Source organism: Podarcis muralis, chromosome 8, assembly GCF_964188315.1.
Source record: "Podarcis muralis chromosome 8, rPodMur119.hap1.1, whole genome shotgun sequence".
NCBI lineage: Eukaryota > Metazoa > Chordata > Lepidosauria > Squamata > Lacertidae > Podarcis > Podarcis muralis.
In genome coordinates, this window is record NC_135662.1 from 66,835,607 (window position 1) to 66,859,236 (window position 23,630).

The following is a 23,630-nucleotide window of genomic DNA, read 5'->3' on the forward strand; positions in this document are numbered from 1 at the left end:
TCAGTTTCTGCAATGCTTTATTTGGAATGATTTAAGGTAATCTTGATGACCAGACACAGGCAGCAGGAAGGGAGTTAACAAAAGATAAAAACTTACATTTTTACTGTATTCAACTTGAATGTGGTTCAATCCCACAATAATAACTGGATTTCAATTTTAGAACAACTCTCTTTCCCCACAGGCAGAAAACAGCAGCAAATCAAAGGCCGTATAAACTTAAGATGTCAATGATTCCAGTAACATACTGGTATTTTACTTCCAAAGGGTGGTGTTTTTTTTACATCTGAGGAGATGCTACAAGTATTTCCCAAGGCCCAAAATTCCAGAGAAGTAATTAATTACTGTAGATGAGTAAGAAATGAACCACGTTATTTTGGAGACATAATACAAAGTTACATGCTAAGTTAATTGCTGCCTCTGGAAAGTGCATATTGTCAATTCTGCTTTGAGTAATAACTTCATGTAGAAAGTAAGTTGTACAGCCTACTCAAAATATGAAACAACTTAGATTACCTTTTCAATACTTCATACTCAGCTTTGAAAGGTTTGCAGAAAAATTGTTGTGATAGAAATATATAAATCAGGCTTCTGGTTAATTGCTTTTTTCCATTTAAGGAGAACAGAATCTGCCAGCAAAAACAATATTGCGAGTTTTGGTGTGCCGGAAGAAGAAGAAAAATGGATGATCAGCCTTAAATTCATCTTTGTGTTGCAGGATCCGGTACCCTGGTACGTCTAGGGACTCTGCCCCTTCTTCAATGACTTCCAGAGACACTTTGTGGATGACCTGAGACAAAACTACCCCTTTGGTCTCTGACATTTCAGAGAAATCTGACGCACTCTCATCAAACATGTTGGTCATGCCAAGACTTTCTAAAATTGGCTTGAAATCGTATTCCCCATCCACTTTGAATTTGGGAAGAAACACGTTGACTTTCGTGTTTGCCATCATACTTGGATTTGTCCATTGTATTAGCTTCTCTGGGGTGAGTTCCTTCTCAAGCTAAAGACATAAGACAAGACAGCAAATGAATTAGAGTATCAGTGGTCACAGTGCTCTGTTAGCCAGCCAGCCCATTAGTTGCCACAATAAACTGCAACAGAGCTGTCTAATGTCTTACAGATACATAGCTGAAACCATGTGCAACAATGCTACAGCAGTTTCTTATGCAAGAGTACAAACGTAAATCCATCTTGCAGTGCTGTCCACCCAGCACAACCCCCTTATGACACCATACAAGCAAGCAGTTAGGATATATTTAGAATAATAGAATCTTAAGAGTTGGAAGGGACCCAAAGGAATCTCATGCAGGAATCTCAGCTAAAGCATCCATGATATATACCACTGGCTCCCGGTGGAGTACAGGATCAGGTTTAAGGTGCTGGTTTTAACCTTTAAAGCCCTATACGGCCTAGGACCCTCGTACCTACGGGACCACCTCTCCTGATGGAGGACCTCCTCATGGAGGACCTTACGGTCTTCAAACAAAAACATCTTGGAGGTCTCGAGCCACAGGGAGGTTAGGCTGGCCTCAACCAGAGCCAGGGCTTTTTCAGCCGTGGCCCCGATCTGGTAGAACGCTCTGTCACAAGAGACTAGGGCCCTGCGGGACTTGACATCTTTCCACAGGGCCTGCAAGACAGAGCTGTTCCACCAGGCCTTTGGCCAAGGCACAGTCTTACCCCCTCCTTTGATAATCCTCACAGAACTCTAGCCCAATGGTTGCCATTAATTTGATTTTGAATTGATTTTAAAATGAATTGATTTTAGAATACTGTGTTACTTTTGTTGTTCTTAGCTGCTCTGAGCCTGGCTTCGGCTGGGGAGGGCGGGATATAAATAAAAATTTATTATTATTATTTATTCATGACAGATGGCCATCGAAGTCTATGGCAGACTTGTACAACTTGTGGCTTCCAAAGTTGGGTGCAGCCCATCAGCCATTTATGGGAGGTTTATGGCTGGCTGGTTGGGGCTGCAAAAAGAGCGGGGTTGTCAAACACCTGGGAAGCCACAATATACAGAAGAAGGGGTTCCTTTGGCTTGCTAAGCCACAACTTAAGCAGGTCTGAGCTATGCTGGCCACACACCCTTCTGTCCCTGTGAACAATCTCTATGTTACGATTTGAGATGGCGATTGTCACCTGTTGGATTTGTGCAACATTTTAGCATCACTAAAGGAATAACACTAGTTACCAGAGATGTGCACGGCCCCACTTCCCATGTGCTGGGCCAACCCAGGGACCACCCACCACAGGAGCCAACTCCTAGAGAGCCAGTGTGGTGTAGTGGTTCAGAGCGGTGGACTCGTAATCTGGTGAACCGGGTTCAATTCCCTGCTCCTCCACCTGCAGCTGCTGGGTGACCTTGGGCTAGTCACACTTCTCTGAAGTCTCTCAGCCCCACTCACCTCACAGAGTGTTTGTTGTGGGGGAGGAAGGGAAAGGAGAATGTTAGCCACTTTGAGACTCCTTAAAGGGAGTGAAAGGCGGGATATCAAATCCAAACTCTTCTTCTTCTTCACCCCCCCCCCAATAAAATATTTGAGGGGACTGCCCCCCAAGGTTGATGGGCAATGCCATTCAAATGGTATGCATGCACTGTATCATGTGATCGATTATGCAGGATGGGGATTATCTGCCCTCCCCAAAATATTTTATTCAAGTTGTCACCCCTGCTACCCCTGGATCAATTCAGGGGCAGGGCTAATGTTTAATTGGCGCTTTAAAAACCCTAATGAAGCATATGGTCAGGAACGAGCGGCTTCCCTGCAGGGAACACACTGGTGAAGCAGACCCCTGTAGCTTTCCTGCCCAATACCCCGAACCCTGACAGTTCTGGATGACTCTGGGCATCCTGACCCAGGGCAATGGAGACATATGCATTTGTTCCCTTCTCAATGGACCATTATGATGCATTTAAGGGTGAGTGTGACCAACGTGTAGACCTTACTTGAGCTATCAAAGAGGGCTTTCAATGGGTTTCCTACCTGTTCGAGTCCAGTGGTATCATCCTCAATATCTTTGGGCAGCAAGATAAGCATACTCATGTGCTTGTTATGACAAGGCAGCTCCAGAATCTTGACTTTTAAATCGTTTACATAACCGAGGCAAAACGTAGCTTCCAGATTCATCATCTGCACCGGCTTGGTTTCCGTCTATTAAGAATGAACAGAAAATTAAAACGAATTTGCTTGAACGCTCATTGTGGATGATCCCACAACGGGGATCCCCGTTGAACATGTTCACATTCGCCTTTCTGCATTAGAAATGTGCCTGGAGAATGAGTTCTTAGACAGTTTCCAGACAAGGTTTAAAGTAAAGGTAAAGGGACCCCTGACCATTAGGTCCAGCCGTGGCCGACTCTGGGGTTGCGGTGCTCATCTCGCTTTATTGGCTAAGGGAGCCGGCGTACAGCTTCTGGGTCATGTGGCCAGCATGACTAAGCCGCTTCTGGTGAACCAGAGCACACACGGAAACGCCGTTTACCTTCTCGCCGGAGCGGTACCGATTTATCTACTTGCACTTTGATGTGCTTTCAAACTGCTAGGTTGGCAGGAGCAGGGACCGAGCAATGGGAGCTCACCCCGTCGCAGGGATTCGAACAGCCAACCTTCTGATCTAGCACCACCCACATCCCTAAGGCAAGGTTTACTACTAGATAAAATGTATTACAGTGGTACCTCAGGTTACAGATGCTTCAGGTTACAGACTCCGCTAACCCAGAAATAGTACCTCGGGTTAAGAACTTTGCTTCAGGATGAGAACAGAAATCACGCAACAACGGCGCGGCGGCAGTGAGAGGCCCCACTAGCTAAAGTGCTGCTTCGGGTTAAGAACAGTTTCAGATTAAAAATGGACCTCCAGAACAAATTAAGTTCTTAACCTGTGGTACCACTGTACTGCTCAACTATGTGAATACATATGAGACAACCCTTTAATGGTGCAATCCTATGGTTGCCTAGGGGGCAGTCCTAAGATGGTGGGAATTATGAAGGCTGTCAAACTCTCTCACCCAATGCCCTACCAGTTTCTCACCAGCATGGCACAACTGAGTATGGAGGGACAGTCTGCATTCTTTCATCCATTTCCAGCCCGGGTGGAGGGGCATTATTTTTTTTAACCCTTTCCCTCTCACATTGGAAACAAGGGGAGAGAGGGAGAAATGTTCAATTCAAAATATAAATTGTATTCTGGGTTGGGGGCAGGTCAGGAGAGCATCTTGGGGACCATATCAGGTGGTTCTTTCTGATGCTGAAGAAGGAAGTCCAATATCAGTAAGGTCAAAAGGGAAGTGTGCTAGGATGCCCCCGACTTGGATAAAATTTAGATATGCTTTTCATATGTCTAAAACCCTTGTTCTCATTTCCCTCCCACTTCTTCCAACTGGGAGGGGGAAAGGGGGGGTAAAGTCATTGTCCCTTAAGATAAAAAAAAATGAGGGAGTTAGAACCACCTCGATAATTTATACCACCAACACTTTAGGATTACAGTGATACCTTGGTTTATAACCATAATCCGTTCCGGAGGTATGGCTGTAAACCAAAACTGGTTGTAACACAAGGTGCGCTTTTGCCAATGGGGCCTCCAAAAAAAAATTGGTTCTAATCCAAAAAAAAGGGACACACATTTCAGGGTTTGACGTGGTTGTAATCCAAAACGGTTGCAAACCAAGGTACCACTGTACAGCTTAAGTCAAGGTTTGGGGAAATGCTTTTAAAGAACACAGATCTCTCACTGGCTTTCTGGGATTTCTGACAGAACTTTAAGCAATGTGATGCTTTGTGAACAAAAAAAACTTGTCTTTCAAATCATAGACTTGGAAGGGACAATGTAGCCACTCCACTAGTACAGCATCTCTAATGCGGGGGGGGGGGGATCTGCCCTATATTTTAAAATTTCTAATGAAGGAGAGTCCACCCCCTTTTGAGCCCTTCTGAGCCTGTTCCACCGCTGAATGGCTCATTTTGCTAGCCTGTTCTTCCCAATGTCTGATCAGTTATTGTCATGCAAACAAGTATGTTAATTCCTATGTTTCCAGGAATCCAGGATCAGAAGGGAAGGGAGGAGAGGTGGTGGAGAATCATTAACCAACTGGATGATGGAAAAGCGGTTACAGTGGTACCTCGGGTTACATACGCTTCAGGTTACATATGCTTCAGGTTACACACTCCACTAACCCAGAAATAGTGCTTCAGGTTAAGAATTTTGCTTCAGGATAAGAACAGAAATCGGGCTCTGGTGGCGTGGCGGCAGCAGGAGGCCCCATTAGCTAAAGTGGTGCTTCAGGTTAAGAACAGTTTCAGGTTAAGAACGGACCTCCGGAATGAATTAAGTACTTAACCTGAGGTACCACTGTACTTAGTCATGGTATCTATGTAAATAAATTACGGCTCAATTGGCATGACCCCAAAACATCTCTCTGCTACACCATCAACTGCAACATGCTAAGTAGTCATCTTATGGTCAATCAGCTTTAACTGCATTATAAATATCTCTATGTCTTCTAATCATGTTGCCCATATGCTTAATACTGGTCTGTCTGTGAAACAGAGCCTAAGGGAACATTTTGCCATAGAGCACTGCTTGAATTAGGTGGTGTGAACAGAATCAAAGACTGCTTTAAAAGCTCAGAAGGAAGTCAGGGACTTCTGTGTAATACTTAATTTCTGTTTTGAATACGGGTTCTATCTGATAAATGAGCTACCATTATTTTAAGGGGGGAAGGCTTTCTTCCATACCTTGTTTATCCTAAAAGGACATTCCTTAGTTTGCGCCTCAGGAAATCTCTTCATCCAGTTGGTTACAAAATAGGCAGCATTTATCAAGAGGATCTTTGTCTGGTCATTGACTGTCCCCTCAATCAAAATGTTCTCCATTTTACCTGCAGATGCATTAGAAATAATACTTCATTAGAACAGTATTCACACACACCCCAAACGTCACAGGTACAGGTACATCCTGCCAAAGTTAACACTTTATTATAATTGCAGTTCAACAATTTCCAGAATAATTGATGAGGAACAACCAACGTGGTGGCTTCCAGATGTTGCTGGACTTCAGCTCCCATCATCCTTGACCATTGGCCATTCTAGCTGGGGCTGGTGGGAGTTGTAGTTCAACAACATCTGGAGGACACTATCTTGACTTTCCCTGGCCTAGATTCTTAAAGTGTCAACTTCATGTCATAAAACAGGCAAATTGACTGCTTGCAGAAAATGTTGCCTATGGAAGGTAAATCCACAATCAGATCTTCCATCTCTTTTTTAAAAAAGAATTGTGTGTGTGTGTGTGAGAGAGAGAGAGAGAGAGCGAGAGAGAGAGCGAGCAAACTTGATCAGGACTGCAGTGCTAGGGGAAGGAGAATTAGCCTGTTTCCAGACTGTTAATTGCCTTTTTAGGAAAAAATATGCATGCACTAATACTTTTGCCCTAACAGGACACCTGCTATTGGCACTTATAATTAAGAGCCCATTCATGGAATCGCTAATTGGATGAATGAAATCACATTTAGTTTAGTCTGCAATGTTTGCTTGCAAACAAGCACGCACATGGCCTCAGGGGTGAGGTACCTCATTTACCTCCACAAAAAGGATGTTTGAGTGTCATTTCTATGTTCTTGCCACATGGGGGCACTCAATACAAAAATATCATGCAGTGCTTAAGGCTTCAAGTGAACAGCCTTAGGGTTGCCTGTCGACAGCATAATTACTCTCTGCCAGTACAAGGTATGGCGAAAGCACACCTAATATCAAACATCTGCTACTCTTTTGGAATTAAAAGGAAGGTGTGCTTCCTTTTGTCTGTCCGGAACCTTCCAGTGATCGGCTTCATTGGGTGACCTGAGTTTTAGTATTGTGTGAAAGGGAGAACAACTTCTTTCTATCCACATTCTCCATAAAATGCATATTTTTATACAGTTGTGTCATGCCTCCCAATACTCACATTTTTTCCAAATTAACAAGCCCCAAGTGTTCATTTGATTTCTTTTTTAAAATCCTGAGGTGTAGCTAAGTTAGGGTGTCAACAATATTGCAAGAGAGATCCAAATGCATACTGTAAATTTGGGTATGCGCAATTAGTAGATTAGAGCATTTTGTTGCCAGAGTGCAACAAATTCACTTTTTAAAATAATCAGAATTTTTTTTTATGGTTTGGAAGGTGATGGGGGAAATGCATTGAAAAGTGCAGGATGGAGAAGTGATAGAAGGGAAGACAAGCTGAATGCAGAATTTAGGCTCATTGTCATATAACTGTCCTGCAAACAAATCAGAATAAAGAACAGATATCTAATCTCCATGTAAGCTTTGTGCGAGCAAATCAGGACAAGTGCTTAATAAATAGTCATCTGGAGGATCCCTGTGTCTGTTGCAGCAAGAACAACAGAGCCTTGAGGCACCTTAAGGATTTAACAAATATATTACGGCTTAAGAAACAATCATGAAGTAGAGATCACTTCATCAGCTGCATGAGGTGTTATAGATTAGCTGGGAGTTAAATGAACTGATGGCCACATGTACTAACAGCTCACACAACTTCACTGAAACTACTGGGGGATTTTACTTCAACTCTAATGGAGTCAGGATTGGATTTGCTGGCTTTTTTAAAAAAAAAGAAGTTGAAAACATTTCAATGCAATATGGTATCCTTGGCCTCTGCATTCACAGAATTTCATTTACATGCATCTGGGATGTACCCAATGGCCTTCCATCAACCAGACCTATTACTGTATTAGGTAAAGGGACCCCTGACCATTAGGTCCAGTCGTGACCGACTCTGGGGTTGCGGTGCTCATCTCGTTTTATTGGCCAAGGGAGCCAGTGTACAGCTTCCGGGTCATGTGGCCAGCATGACTAAGCCACTTCTGGCGAACCAGAGCAGCGCACGGAAACGTCATTTACCTTCCCGCTGGAGCGGTACCTATTTATCTACTTGCACTTTGACGTGCTTTCAAACTGCTAGGTTGGCAGGAGCAGGGACCGAGCAACGGGAGCTCACCCCGTTGTGGGGATTCAAACCAGCGACCTTCTGATCGGCAAGTCCTAGGCTCTGTGGTTTAACCCACAGCACCACCCGGGTCCCTGATTACTGTATTAGGGGACTTTAAACTGCAATTTTATCACAGCGACCCAGGAGGAGAGCTTTTCCTCTTTGTGGTCCTGCCAGGTTTTGGGTGCTTTTGCTGCTTAAAATGATCAAAGAGGGCAAAAGGACAAACCTGGCCCTCATATATTATGGAGAGGGAAGGAAGGATCAAGCTAGCAACAGGCAGAGGGGTCGGAACAGGAAGAAGATCCTCGTGAGAGGACCAGGTGTGAGGTGCAGTTGTGTGAGGAGCTCCAATCTGCCAAGGGTTTCTGAATGCTGTGGAGAAAAGGAGTTCGGGGTGGAAGTGCATCAGTGGGGGAATGAAAGAGCCATTGCTGGGGCTTAATAAAATATGGAGCAAAGCAGGCTGGGAAAGAAGTCAGACCCTCCAAGTGTCCCTGTTTCCAAAGTACAGTCCTGGATTTACAGAAGCCACCCCAAATTCTGATTTGACCCTGGAATGTCCCACTTTTCCTTAGAACATCCCTATTTTCATCAGAGAAATGTTGGAGGGTATGATATGTGACCCCCCCAAGCCGAGCAGATAAGTAACTTTACAACCTTTATAAGATATCTGAAGGCAGCCCTGTATAGTGAAGTGTTTTAATGTTTAATGTTTTATTAAGTTTTTATATATGTTGGAAGCCACCCAGAGTGGCTGGGGCAACGTTGTCAGATGGGTGGGGTTTAAATAAAAAAAAATTATTGTTATCATTCTGGGACAGGACGTCCCTATTTTTGTTGGAGAAAAGTTGGAGGGTATGAGAAGTTTCTCTGAAGATCCCTGGCAAAGTGGAAAGTGCCATTTTAATAATTTGACCTATGGTAAGCTCCACTCTGAGAGTTCACTTCTGTGTTTAAGGATTTTGAACAGAGCATTCTGTTAAGATACGCTTACCATCAGTAAGATCAGAAACAGATTTGTTGATTTGCAGTCTGGTGTCTTCTGTTTTCTCTTTGAAGTCCACTAGTTCTAATTCTGATGGGAAGGGTCTTTTCACAGAACTTACAAACTCCTGAAAGGCACGAGGAGCCAAGTTAAGTTCTAATGCATAATGCTGAACCAAACTTCCTAACAGATGTGCCCAGTGGCACTGACACCATTTCAAGAAAGTGGATTTTGTATAACCATTTTTCTTCTGCTGGAAGTGAAGCTTTTTTCAGTCACTGATGAGAGTGAGGGCTTGCTCCATGTGGCAAGCTGTAATGCCTGTGCTGAGGGAAAGACCATAATAGCACAAAGTTGAATTCCACCCATTATGCATTTTAATCCAGTGTACGATATAAGCACGTACAACTTAAGGCGATCCCCCTTAACAAAAAATGGTATGGGGGGGGGGGACTGTATTCAAGAACCATTTTCTCTCCTTCTGAGCAGGCTGGAGCAAATAGCATGTTTTCGGATGCAACAGTAACTCCGTCACACCATTCTGCCCTGCTGAGCCCCAGTCAGGAGATAAGATATATTTATTTATTATGGTATTAAATTTATATACAAGCTGCAACCATTTCATGCAGGAGTTCTGTTTCCAGTCCCCACTTGCATCAGTGGAGTGTATATAAGCATACTGCACTACACCCCCTTATGCCCTACCCCCATTCTAACCCCACTCCACCCCCATTACGCCCAGTTACACACACACACCCTGATCCACCCTCGTTTTGCCTTCTTCCAGGTCCAAAAGGATCCATGTGTCAGCAACTGTGCATCAAAAAATGGTTGCCTTTCATCCAAGGATCATATGCTGATTTACAGTATAAAGTGGGAAATTAGGCTCCAATCGAAGTTCGAAAATATTCTTGGATTAGCACAAGCTGTCATATTTGTGCTTAAATCACGGACTGGGTAGGATGCCTAGTGGCCATTTATTAATTGCACTCCAATAAGGGTAGGAATTTGAATTGAAAATCTGTAAGTAAGGGCTTCCTGTTTCCACCAGGAATGGAGGTCTCATTTGTCTGGGAGAAACAGATGGAGATAAACAAAGAATGATGGGGTGACATGCATTCTTTGAATTCCTCTCTGGGTGGGAGAGGAATGGGCTTTCACCCACAGATTGCCCTGTGGTCTGGGCACTCGCTTCCCTACAGAATGAGAAGGCAGGCAAAGGCAGTGGGCGCATGGAGAACTCCGACTGCCATGAACCCCACGATCCCGTTCCTGGAAGCAGAGGATATCCTGCTAATTGGGCTTGTGCTAGAAGTGAAGAGACAACAGACTGCAGAACATCTCGGATACAAGGATTTAAAGGTTGGAATTGAGATAAGATTCCATTCAGTGCCAGAATGGTGGGGGGAAGGGGAGCCCACCGTTGTTTTTTCTAAGTTTTGCTTCTACATTTCTGATTTGGCCACCCTCCTCAGAATGCAAGGTTAAAATATAATATAAAAAGTGAGGTTGGAAGAAACTGGATTAATAACATGAAATTTAACATCAAACTGGAACTGCATGTGTGAGAGGAATCGAATGGAAAGAGAGAGAAAGGGTGGGAAGTTTCACCCCTTGAAAGGACTATGTTGGAACATAGAATGAAACCAACCCTGTTCTCCGTTATTTTCAAAGGAATGCTAAGGACACTGAGACAATTTGGAATGTAATCTAACTGGAAGGGTAATTGAATATAAATTTTCAGCTGGAAGGAGGAAAGGAGTCTGCCATCTGCAAGGTCAGAGGTTTTCCTATTAATCATTGGCAAAGAAAAAAGTACAGAATGTGTTTGAATAAAGTGCAGGTGGTATTATTATTATTATTATTATTATTATTATTATTATTATTATTATTATTGCATTAATGCCGCCATGTAGAAACACTATTTACAGTGAGATTTAAACCACCATAGTCAACCAGTTGACCCAGACAGAAACAGCTAGAATTTCTTAGCAGCTTACCATAGTGGGGTTAAGAGATTTTTCTACAAAGAGTCGCTTGACCATTTTCAGAGGATAAAAAGAACTAAGTTTGGCAGCATCCGTTGTTATTGTTTGGAATCCGAAAGGAACATCTTTGACATCTTCTAAATGTAGGCCCTGTTAAGAAATTAGTTTAGATTTTAACATTGCTTCCATTATGCATTTCTGAAAGTACTGATCTGTCAACACAATTGTTTCAAATATCTTGTAACACATAATGCAGTGTGCATAGAAACTTCTTACACGCAGGTGGGGGCAAGAAGTGGATTGGTGGAGGGAAGGGGAGACTGGCTCTCAGTTGTCCGTGGCAGAGGAAGGTGTGCAGAAGTGTAGAGGGGGGAGAGGGTCCAGCAATCGGGGAGGCCCCCCCCCAAAAAAATTTTTGTTCAAGTTAGCACCTATATTCCCAGGGCTGGCCCTATCATTAGGCAGAGTGTGGCAGCTGCCTTGGGTAAGCGATACTGAAGAACTTGTGTGTGTATCACACAGCCTGCCCTGCACTCTCTAAGCTAGCCCACATTCAGGTATGTGGGACGATGCTGTCCCATTGGCAGCACTGTCCATCTCACTGACTTCGGCAGGTGGAATGGGGGAGGCATCATGTTGCCCTTTGCCTCGGGCGGCAAAACGTCTTAGGCTGGTGCTGCATTTTCCTGAGGAAAATCACACCGCCCCCAGCTGCTATTTGCCACTTAGGAGGAAACTTACAAGTACCAGCTGTATTTTGCAAACAACTGCAGGGGAACTGAGAATAGAGATGAACTCCTTTGCAGCAAGGCTCCCTCCCCAACACTCATTTAGAGGAAAGTTAATGTTTTGCTCCTGGCTACAGGGCATTATGATCTCATTGCATATGATTCCTGATTGGTTGGGTTCGCTCTGCCTGGGACGGCAGGAAGAAATGGCGCCACCACAATAGCAGCAGAGGAGGAGGAAAACAAATACTATAAACAGCAGCAACAACATAGGTAATATTTAAGGTAACTTTTTAGGTTCTCCAAACTCCCTCCTTAACCCCAAATATGTTTACAAGCAAATATCTAGTGCAAACTTAGGCCGTGTGTGTGTGTGTGTGTGTGTGTGTGTGTGTGTAGTCTCATGTTATTAAGGGGGAAATGTACATTTTTAAATATAACACACAAGCACATTTTGCACACACAGAGAGAATTCTAGAATTCTAGTTTAGTCCTCACAGAGCTACCCTTTGAAAAACTACAGTTCCCATGATTCCTGGGGGAGGGAATGTCCTTTGAATGTTCTTTAAATGTATGTGCTGCGTTATCCTACATCCAAGTTGGAAGCGAAAACCTACCTGTTTCATTTGGGTTGCTGTGTCGCCCTTGGCAGCTTTGTATGCAAGAGCCAGTGAGGTTGAAGTGCAGAGGGGAGCAAAAATAATATTAGCAGTTTTGTCCTTTTCGGCCAGTTTCTTGAGAACGTCAACCGCAAATGCAGTGTTTGCAACTTGTAGGGCATCCATTGCTGTGGTTCTGAAACAGAAAAGACACATTGACCATACCAACCAATCCTGCCTATAAAGAACTACAGTGGTACCTCGGGTTAAGTACTTAATTCGTTCCAGAGGTCCGTACTTAACCTGAAGAAACTGTTCTTAACCTGAAGCACCACTTTAGCTAATGGGACCTCCTCCTGCTGCTGCGCCGCCGGAGCACGATTTCTGTTCTCATCCTGAAGCAAAGTTCTTAACCTGAAGCACTATTTCTGGGTTAGCGGAGTCTGTAACCTGAAACGTATGTAACCTGAGGTATACCGCTGTACTGCTTTGCCTTCCTAGTTAAGGGTGCTTAACTTCATTGATTTCAACAAGCCAAAACACACTTCATTCAGCATTGGATTGTGGCCTTAGCGTCTATTTTCATAGGTGGTGCATTACTCATGTGGTGACTCTACCATATCACCATCTACGACAAGGTGATTTGAAAGCATTCCCTTGTGGAAATTATGACTCACATGGAAACTTACCATGATAGAAAGAGGGCTGGGCTAGGTATGGAGAAGGAATTTTGTACAGTTCCAGGAGCGTCAACTCCTTGGGGCCCAACCCTTTTACCCCCCCCCCCAGCTCCTCCCAATGCCATGATATCATGTCACACATGACATCACACACACGACGTTTCCCCCAGTCTCGCTCACAAGTTGGGACCTCTGTTCAGTGCTCATTTGAAGCTGGACCAAAATTGGAGTTTCCAAAACAAGAACCAAAATGCAGCTATCCTTCAGAATCTGCACTTCTCAAAATTTTGCAGTGTCACTCTGCAGCCAAATAATGTGTACAGAAATGAATATCATGAGGTAAAGTGTCCATCAAAATGCAAATATTAGTGGAAAATCACATACAAAAAGGCATTGTATTATGGAAAATTGCTTGTGTTATTAGGCTAATTGCATATAAACATTTATATTAGGGAAAAATTGCACTCAAATGCAGATGAATCTTCATAATAACATGGGTGGTTGTTGTTGTTTTTACAAACTGATGTAGAAATGTGGAGGACTCAACAGAAGATTGGAAAAATGAGAAGCTGAGAGAAACCAAAGTTGACAGATTCACCCATCTCTGTGTCGGTCTGGAAGCATTTGCTCTGATGTGGTAAATTTTGACATAGTGCCTGCTTTATGCAGGGGAATATTCTTAAGTGACTTCTCCTGTGAACACCACTGAGTTACAGGCCTCACCGGTGGAACAACTTGTACTTCTGAATCAGCCATACAGTTTTCCAACCAGACAAAGAAGTACGTCAGAAGATCAACAGCAGGAGGAAAAGAGCTGGAGAAAACTACATTCAGAAAAGCCCAGTTTGTTCCAATAGTACACCAAATTTGCCCAGCCTTAACCTTCCCATGGGAAGCAAACAGCCGTGTGAGGAGGGCTAGGACTTGTGCCGTGAGAACAGTGACGCTCTGCAGTAGACCTAGAAGCGCAATTTTAATATTGATTCACAATGAAGCAACATCTGACAATCACTATCCGCTCTTAGGCGCTGGGAAATCTCAGGCGGGGTGGAGTCAAGGAAAAACTGAAACATGAGTTGAGGAAACTGCTGCTGTACAAGCTCATACCACATTCTTTCTTCCCTACGGAGGAGAAATGTTAAGTCAGCATCTAACCAATTGCCCATGGCATAGCGGTATCCTTGAAGTACAGTTAGCTTGCAACCCGCACACATATGATTGAAATGTCTAGGTGAGACATTACCCTTATTAAACTTTCTGTTTGGAGCTTTCTTAAGAAATCTGGGTTGTTCGTGTTTAAGCACTGCTGATGACTCCAAAGACGTTGTGGGTTGTTAACGTGCATTGTTAAAAAGATTGATGAAATAAGGAAATGTGCATATTTATACAAATACCTGGGTGAACAAAACACGGGTAGTAGGATAGGGAGCTCTCAGCCCTCAACTTTTTTTAAGTCAGCTTAAGAGTTTTTCACATGCTAGGAAGCAACAAGTCATCCTCCATTTGTGTGTAATATGTGGTCAGTTTGACTGTAATATGTGGCAAGATAAATGTGGCATATATCATCACATCTCAATAAGCCATTAGGTCATATTGTGGCAAGGGCGGGGGACCTGTGGCATTCCTGATGTTATTGAGCTCCGATTCCCATCATCCCCAATCAGCATGGCCAATGGTCAGGGATATTGGGAGTTGTAGTCCATGATAATATCAACCTTAACTGTCAAAGGGTTGCACCCTGAGAAAACCTCTCAACTGTTGTCCATGTGGTTTGATTTCAAACTACATAGGCCAGGCATGTCCAGAGTCCGTTTTGGGAGCCTAATCCGGCCCCTGTGGCAGTTTATTTATTGGGATCAAATCCTAAAAAAAGCTCATCAACTTCAATCCTGAGAAAAGCTCAACAACTTTGGGGTAAAATTGTAAAAAAAGGTCGGCCCTCACACATGTTCACTTCATCAAATCTGGCCCTCTTTGAAAAAAGTTTGGGCACCCCTAACATAGGCAAAGGAAAATCCTTCACTTGACAACATGGTGTCATCAGGTTATTGATAGATGGGCAACTGTGCCCACTGGTCAAAAAGGCCCAAGGCAGTTGGGTGAGGTAAATAACTCACCCAGTAGCCAGATCCAGTTGCTTTGGGCTGAGTGGGTTGATGGCTGTGTGGGAAGTATCTAGTTTGACACTCTGACCACTAAACCACACTGAAGGTGACAGAAGGATTCCAATCCATTTTCTAGGAAATGTTTGGATTTAAAATTATTTGACAATCAAAACAAATGGGGGGGGGGCAGGGATTTATAGCTGGAAAATGCTATAACCTTAATGTCACAGCAGCCACAAAGGGACAGAGACAGAATTTCCTTAACACTCCAAAGTAAACACCGTCTACTTAATACCATTTCCTGTAACAGTTGCAGAGACAGAGATAGAGAGCCAATGACTTGCAGCTTTCATATCAAACACAGATGTGAGGCAGGCCTCCGCCATTTGCAAGTCAGAAAGTTGAGCACAGCCTACAAGGTACACACTGTGGATTGCCTGGTGCTATGGCAACCTGTCTCTTTTTGCAACCCCAGGAAGCCAGTGACCAAAGCAAGAGGTTTATTAAGTCCTTCATATGGCTGGTGGGCTGGACTTGCCTTGATGGGTCACAAATTGTACAACACCCTCCACCCAACACTCCCAGGACTCTTAACTTAAGTGCCATCTCCAACTCAAAAGATTCCATCAATGGTGTCTCGGGGGGGGGGGGATTACATATCACTTGGGAAGACAGGCAAACTAATGTCAGTGTACTGCAAGAAGCAATGATCACCAGTGTCAAAGAATTGATTCTTCAACATCAACTTTGTTGGACTAGTCATGTTATTCAGATGCCTGATTATCGTCTTCCAAAGCAACTACTCTATTCCAAACTTAAAAATGGAAAGCATAATGCTGGTGGTCAACAAAAGAGGTTTAAAGACTCTCTCAAGGCAAATCTTTAAAAAGTAGTATAAACACCGACAACTGGGAAACACTGCAAGTGCTCCAACTGGAGAACAGCTTTTACCACAGATATCATGGACTTTGAAGACGGTCGAACTCAGGATGAAAGGGAGAAACATGCTAAAAGGAAGGCACATTTGGCAAACCCTCACCACAATCAACTCTGATCTGGAAACCTATGTCCTCACTGTGGAAGGACATGTTGATCCAGAATTGTCCTCCACAGTCACTTACGGACCTACTGTTAAGACTATGTTCATGGAAGACAATCTTACTCAGCTATGAGTGATGCCAAAGAAGAGAAGAAAAGTTCTCCCCTTGCTTTTGGAGGCCTTTAAATACTAGTTACTGGGAATTGCAGGTGTGGGGAGTTTTACTCATGTCAGGATGCTGTCAGTGGCTCCCGGATGGTTGCCCAGGAAAGTATAAAGACAAGGAAAAGTTTCCTACAGTCCGTTTTTATTTCAAACTACAGAAAGAGGCTATAGAACCCAGCCTCTTGGATAATGGCATTGTCTCGAGTGACTCTCCACCCCCCATCTCTCCCACTTCCGCATTCGTCATCCTCGTCACCTCCTCTATGGGTGCTTCTAAGTGCCCTCTGCCTTCAAGCTCTTTGCTCTCCTACTTTTAAGGCTTGCCGGGTTCTGGGAGATGGTGGGTCTGGAGTGCTGTCTAATGACAACGTGTCAGTCAGCTGCTGCTCCAGCTTTGCCTTCTCCTCTCCCATAATTTCCCATCTTTTCCCCTCATCTACCTCTGAGCTATGACCTCCTGCAAACTCCTGTTGTAAATCTATACTGTCTTCCTCTTCCTCCTCCCTGGAAGGGACAGGATGGGGAGGCGGTCTCCACCATTCCTCCTCTGCCCAGTCCCTGACATCTTGGGCCAATTTGTGGGCTTCTCATAGGCATCTGGTGGCCACTGTGATGACAATGGTTCTAGACTAGGTGGTTCTTTGGTCTGATCCAACATGGCTGTTCTTATGTTCTGGCAGTGAGTGCTCCTGAACTTATACCCTGCTTTTCATCCATGAACAAAGCTCAGAGCAGTATACATGAGGTTCTCTAGTGGTCTCCCATCCAGAAAAAGGCTAGATCCAGATACATTTTAGCAAAACTGCTACATCAAGCCCATGCCTTGGCATCAGAGTCCTAAATGTTCATAGTTCTATCAACTGTAACTGAACTGAACAGTTTCTGGAGCTCCTTGAAAACAAGGAGAATAGGATAATTTTGCCTTCAGAAAACCCACAAACTGCTGGTGAAGCACATAGGGACACAGGCACAGTTTTGGCTGCCACTTGTTGGGTGCTGTGACAGGGTGGGGTAGAACATGTGCAAGCACTCTTGGTGACTCACTCCATCTCTTAACCCAACTATATCAAGGTGGAAGATCTAGCAGACCTTTTGTGAAGGTTTTCAGACAGACTCTTGGGTTGAGAAATAAGTTTGTGATGTAAAGAGGACCCAAATCCGGGGGTGGGTGGGTGTCTACGTCTGCATCACAACCTTTACCAACACGGTGGCTTTTAGATGCTGTTAGATGATGACTCCCATCAAGCTTATGGGAGATGCATTCCAAAGCGCCACACTGGCAAAAGGCTGCTCTGCTGCCAGCTTTTAGCTACACAAAGCAACAGCCCAGCTATGCAGTTCCTGTGGAAGGTTAGTTTTGAGTTCTTTATGGGCTGGGGATACATTTTTAAAAGTAAAGGAGAATAAAAGTTGAAGAGGAAAGCAGTTATTCTTCCCCCTCTCTTGTGACTGAAGTTCACATTCAGAGACACAGAATCATAGAATCTTAGAGTTGAAAGGGACCCCAAGAATGGTCGAGTCCAGTTCCCCTGCAATGCAGGAATCTCAGCTAAGGCATCCATGACAGATAGCCATCCAACCTCTGCTTAAAAACTTCCAAGGAAGGAGAGTCCACAAACTCCCGAGGGAGACCATTCCACTGTCAAATAGCTCTTACTGTCAGAAAGGTTCTTCCTGTTGTTTATTTGGAATCTCCTTTCTTGTAACTTGAAGCCATTGCTTCGAATCCTACCCTCCAGAGCAGGAGAAAACAAGCTTGTTCCCTCTTCCGTGCGGCAGCCCTTGAGAAATCTGAAGATGGCTATCACATCTCCTCTTTTCCAGGCTAAGATACCCAGCTCCTTCAAACATCCCGCCCCCATACACTCACACAACCAGAAATCCATGGGTCCCACTCAGCCTCAGACTCCCACCAGCTACCTCTCCCCATGATAGCAGCTCTTTGGGAAAGAGGGAAGATAAGAGGGAAGGGAACTCTAGGCATATGGGAGATGCACACCCAGGAATCCTCCTCTCCTCTGCCCTCTACCTCAAGGGGGGGGGGGGCGAGGACCACAGCTCAGCAACAGAGTGGCTGCTTTGCATTCAAAACATCTCCAGGTAGGGCTGGAAGAAAGCCCTCTCCGAAATCCTGGAGCTTCTCTACCAGTCAGTGTAGACCATACTGACCTAGATGGACCAATTGTCAGCTTCCTATGCACACCCTCTCAAGCTTTATATTACATCTATTTGGTTGAACAATGTGAGATCATCACATGGGCTATTTATTTGCAGCGTCCTATTTATAGAGTCACATCGGAAGGCAGTAAACCCAGCCAGGCTGAAAGCGAAGGTTGGTTCTAGCATTCTCTTAGCTGGAGCAAGCATTAGTCATTTGATTAACTGCATAAAGAAGGCTGAGTGGGTGATCCACACCCATGTGGAAAATTCTGCCTGGAACAGAGTCTCTTCTAGCAATCTCCGATCATGAAACACACGCCGTGCACAAAAGGTGCATTCAAGCTACAATACAGTTGTCTGGGTAAGGAAGCTTATCGTTCTTGTGTGACAACAGAAGGCCTGACTTTTTTTTAAAAATAATTTGTTTAGAAATCTCTCTGTCATCAGGAAACAAATGAACGATACAGTTCTGGGTCTTTATCTTGTTACAGCAGGAAGAGTCACAAATGTTCTTGCAACCAGGCAAGGAAGCTGCAGTAACCTAATAAAACTTTTTTATCTGCCTGGGACTGAACGAATTGAGCTCAGACTGAAAATGAGACTCACATCTTACACGTGCTCGAGTTTCTCCTACGCTTGTTCAACTTCTACAATTTTCCCCCCACCTTCTTCCTTCTCTTCTTGCTTCAGTTCCAAAGAATTCGAGGCACTTCCTAGATAGAGGCAATTAAAAAAACAAAACTGTCTACACATTGAACACTCACCTCTCTGTGCAGAAAGTCCACTCACGGAAATGGCGGAAAGGAAACAAAAAAGGTTGAAAGAGGCAGAGTAAAAAGAACTGGTGTTGCTGGCGACACTGCAGAGCAGCAAGAATGTTTCGGCTCACCTGAACTCTGACGCCACTCCCTCTTTTGTGATTGTGCTTTCTCTCTCTCTCTTAATCATCCCTCTTGGCAATTTATACATGATAGAAAAAATGGATTCAGGCTGAACTTGCCAACTACAAAGCTTCACGGGGCTATAACATGCTTCGGCAGGAAGCAGACACCTTATGAAGATTCCTCTCTGAGGTGAATTTCACACAGGAGGTCTGGCACTGAGGGAGACACTCGTGTGTGCCATCCCAAACCACACAAATTAAGAGCTGCCTAGAAGAATTATTCCACATTTTTATCCGGGTCCATTTTGGGAATAATTTTACAATCATATAAGCTGTCAGTGACATGCATTTTGAGAGTTTGTGGTCTCCGGTTAAAAGATTCCTTAAATGTAATTTGGGTCAACGGTAGTCAAACCTAAATGATTCTGGGTAGTGTTTCGCAATGGAGGAGGGTTCAATTCTGCTTGCAAAGAAGCACCCTCATTAGCATTTCTTCCAACGAACATGTGAACCAAAACCCAATTATCTTTCGAAGTTTTCAGTTCTCTTAATTTTGCAACGCCGTTCTCCTTCCAATGTGTACACACACACATGTATTGGTGAAAACAGCAAAACATTCATTATACTAGGGATAAAATTGCTTACAAAATTGTTTACATTAGTCAAAGTTGCATAAGAAAATGTGCATACAGTGGTACCTCAGGTTAAGCACTTAAATCGTTCCGGAGGTCTGTTCTCAACCTGAAACTGTTCTTAACCTGAAGCACCACTTTAGCTAATGGGGCCTCCTGCTGCCGCTGCGCCGCCATAGCACAATTTCTGTTCTCACCCTGAAGCAAAGTTCTTAACCTGAATCACTATTTCTGGGTTAGCGGAGTCTGTAACCTGAAGCGTAGGTAACCTGAAGCGTATGTAACCTGAGGTACCAATGTACTGAGAAACTTTCACATAACGATGCTGGTGGACTTGCATGAGGGTTTTTTTAAAGTAGAAAAGAAGATGGCAGGTTGGTGCAGAAATTTGGGGAACTGAATTTAAGACTGGATAAATGAGAAACTCAGAGAAACTAGAATCGACAGAGTCATAGCATTTCTGTGTAGCGTTTTATGGAACATCGACTTAGGGGTAGGAGATTCTCTGAGGCTTGGTTCTCCTTGGTCTGATTCGTTTTAACAACTATGGTACTGGTACTTGTGTTGTCTCTTACATAGCCAATAGCAGCTTCAAGAAAGTAGATCATCATCCAGCAAACAGCATGAGCTAAGGAATAAAATGTCCTCCCTCCGTTCTGTGGCCTGAACCCACCTTCATGGCTGCTCTCAGCAAAAGACACCAGAAAATATGATCATGAATCTCCTGTGTTGTGTCTAGTATGGTGGAGAAATTCCATTTAGTTCACATTTCAAAGCAAACCTAATTCTCACTGCCCAAACCAGAAACACAATTATCCTTTGGAATTCGTACCTGGTGCAGATTTTGGGGGTTCTCCAGCCCCCAAATGTGTTTTAAAATGTGTATATTAAGGGGGACAGTGCGTATTAAAACACACATATACTGTATTCTTGTGAGAATTATGTACACAAACACATTATATTATGAAAAAAGAAATGTGTATGTTGGGCAAAACTGCACGCAAAATTGTATGTGTTAGGAGAAATGCAACACTGAAATATTGCAGCATTCGAGGAGCTTCAGTAATAGTTGCAAGTTAGACATAAGAGTTAAGATAGATTAAGAAAAAGTGTGTATTGGCAATAAATAATATGAAATTGAAACAAGGAATAGATGGGAGGTCGGGTCTATAGTGTTAAGACCAACTTATGTTTTATTGTTTGTTAATAATTTTTTGTGTTTATTGTTATTCCTGTGTGTAATTCTGTATCTGTGTTTTCTCTTTTTTTTTTTTCCTCTTGCTGTATCAATAAAAAAAAATATTGCAGAAGTTTAGTGAGAACTTTGAAAAAAGAAGAATAAACTGATGCAGAAACGGACTTCTGACTGGAAAACTGAGAAACCAAAACTGACAGGTTTGCCTATATTTTAAAAAAAATGGGGGGGGAGGAGGAGAGAGAATAGAAAAAAAGGGTTACAAACAAAACACGGCCACAGAACATGATGTGCCAAATCTTTAAAAAGCAAAGCAAATGATGGTGTTTCTGGGACTGAATATCCAAAGGTGCTAGACACAAAAATGTGTCACATTCCAATGTAACAAATTGTTCAGCTGGAGAGCTGGCACTGCATAAAACCTGTAGCCCTATAATCAGCATGTTCAGCTATAATCTTCAACTAAAGCTCTGTCACGCCCTATACAGCGCTGAGGTGGTTTGTTCAAACATGTTGTGAAATCATTCTCTTCTTCCAAAACTTGCTTTAGCAAAATCCCCAGAGTGTTCTGGATATTATGCGGTATTCATTCAATGGGGCTGTCCTAAAATAGCACAGCATTTATTTACACCATACCTATATAGCTGTGTGTTCACTCCAACGTGCACGCTATTTCCAAACATACAAGGCACTCTGAATTCAACCTAAGCCACCTGCAACTAATCCTTGGACAGCTGCTGGACCAGGCACAAGACTGATGCTGATTTATTATCAAGTACAACAGCTCGAGCCTGGATCCCTCACGACTGCTCTTTGCTTCTTAGACTTAGCGTCGTATGCAAAAACATAGATCCTAACCCCATTTTTGTGGAGTAGATCTCATTGAATTGAATAGGACTTACTTCTGCATAAATAGGTTTAGGGATGTGCTGTTAGGGAAGGCAGCTGGGTATTAATGGACACGTGATTATGCCTCCAGAGATTTCTGGATCTTCTTATTGCCATTCAGAATTAGATCTATTCGCAGAACAAGACTCTACATGAGACCAAAATAAGAAGCTACAAGGTATTGCAATAAAGCACGCTTACATATTTTCCCTTGACTCGCAAATCAGTACAGTGGTACCTCGGGTTAAGTACTTAATTCATTCCGGAGGTCCGTTCTTAACCTGAAGCACCACTTTAGCTAATGGGGCCTCCTGCTGCCACCGCGCCGCCAGAGCACGATTTCTGTTCTCATCCTGAAGCAAAGTTCTTAACCCGAGGTACTATTTCTGGGTTAGCGGAGTCTGTAACCTGAAGCGTATGTAACCTGAAGCGTATGTAACCCGAGGTACCGCCGTACTAATATCAACATCTTTGGCAATGTAAATAGTCTCTTACAAAATGATAAGATGTGTAACTTCTGTGACAGCAGCAGTGATAAATTCTAGCCATACATTTTGGGTTGTTATGAGGGGAGTAGAAGTAACTACAACAAATGCTTCTAATTTGAATCTTGAATATATCTGAGAAGTCATTGAATTTTCCCACAGCGCTTGCTCCTTTGCTACTGAATCATTTGCCTGACTTGCGACAGATAGCAAAGACTGGCTGCAATCTTATACAGAGCTGATTCTAAAGTGCTTAGGTGTAATTTTGCATAAGATTAGGTAATATGTCACCTTGTTAGAAAAGCCCTGCTTGGGTGACTGTAGAATGAGATCCTGGCTACACAGCAGGGACAGGGAACCTGTGGCCCTCCAGATACTGCTAGACTGCAACTTCCATCATTCTTGACAATGTCATGTTCGGTTTATGAGGGGAGTTCGGTGGGAGTTGGAGTTGTTATATTGAGGGCCTTCTCGGTAGTGGTACCCACCCTGTGGAATGCCCTCCAATCAGATGTCAAGGAGATAAGTAACCTTTAGAAGACATCTGAAGACAGCCCTGTATATGGAAGTTTTTAATGTTTAATGTTTTATTATGTTTTTATATATGCTGGAAGCCACCCAGAATGGCTGGGGCAACCCAGTCAGTCGGGTGGGGTAATGATAAAGTTGTTATTGTTGTTGTTGTTGTTATTGGAGTCTAATACCACTTTTCCCATTCCTGGTATGTGGAATTGAATGCACTGTGCCCACTGACATCATTGGACATGGGCAAGCCATAGATCTTGGCTTGTAAGGTGACCTAGACATTAGTAGTGCCTTCCTTCCTTTACAAAACTCATTGACTCTGATTGACTCCCATCCTGGCTTCCAGGTGGATTTTGACTGGGAGCTGTGTATAAACTGATCAAACACCTAGTCCTATGCATTCTGCAACCGGCTGAAGGATACTGTATCTGAATACCAGATGAGGAGAGCATTGTCGCATTCACATCCTGCTTCCGGGCTTCCCATCGGCACCTGATTGGTCACTCTGAAAACAGGATGCTTGGCCTCTTGTGTGTTCTTATGACCCGTATAATCAGAGCCTTCATTATGGAAAATGGAAA

General features: G+C 43.6%; 1 protein-coding gene across 1 annotated transcript; it reads right to left on the reverse strand.

The window, feature by feature from the left end:
* Nucleotides 1–19,351, reverse strand: SERPINB5 (serpin family B member 5). Its single transcript, XM_028737868.2, has 7 exons — nucleotides 19,206–19,351; nucleotides 12,311–12,488; nucleotides 10,978–11,115; nucleotides 8,987–9,104; nucleotides 5,742–5,884; nucleotides 2,991–3,158; nucleotides 1–1,003 (listed from the first exon to the last, which is right to left on the reverse strand). The coding sequence occupies exons 2-7, from the start codon at nucleotides 12,476–12,478 to the stop codon at nucleotides 611–613; spliced, it is 1,128 nt and encodes a 375-aa protein (XP_028593701.1). The 5' UTR covers nucleotides 12,479–12,488; nucleotides 19,206–19,351; the 3' UTR covers nucleotides 1–610.
* Nucleotides 19,352–23,630: the final 4,279 nt, after the last annotated feature.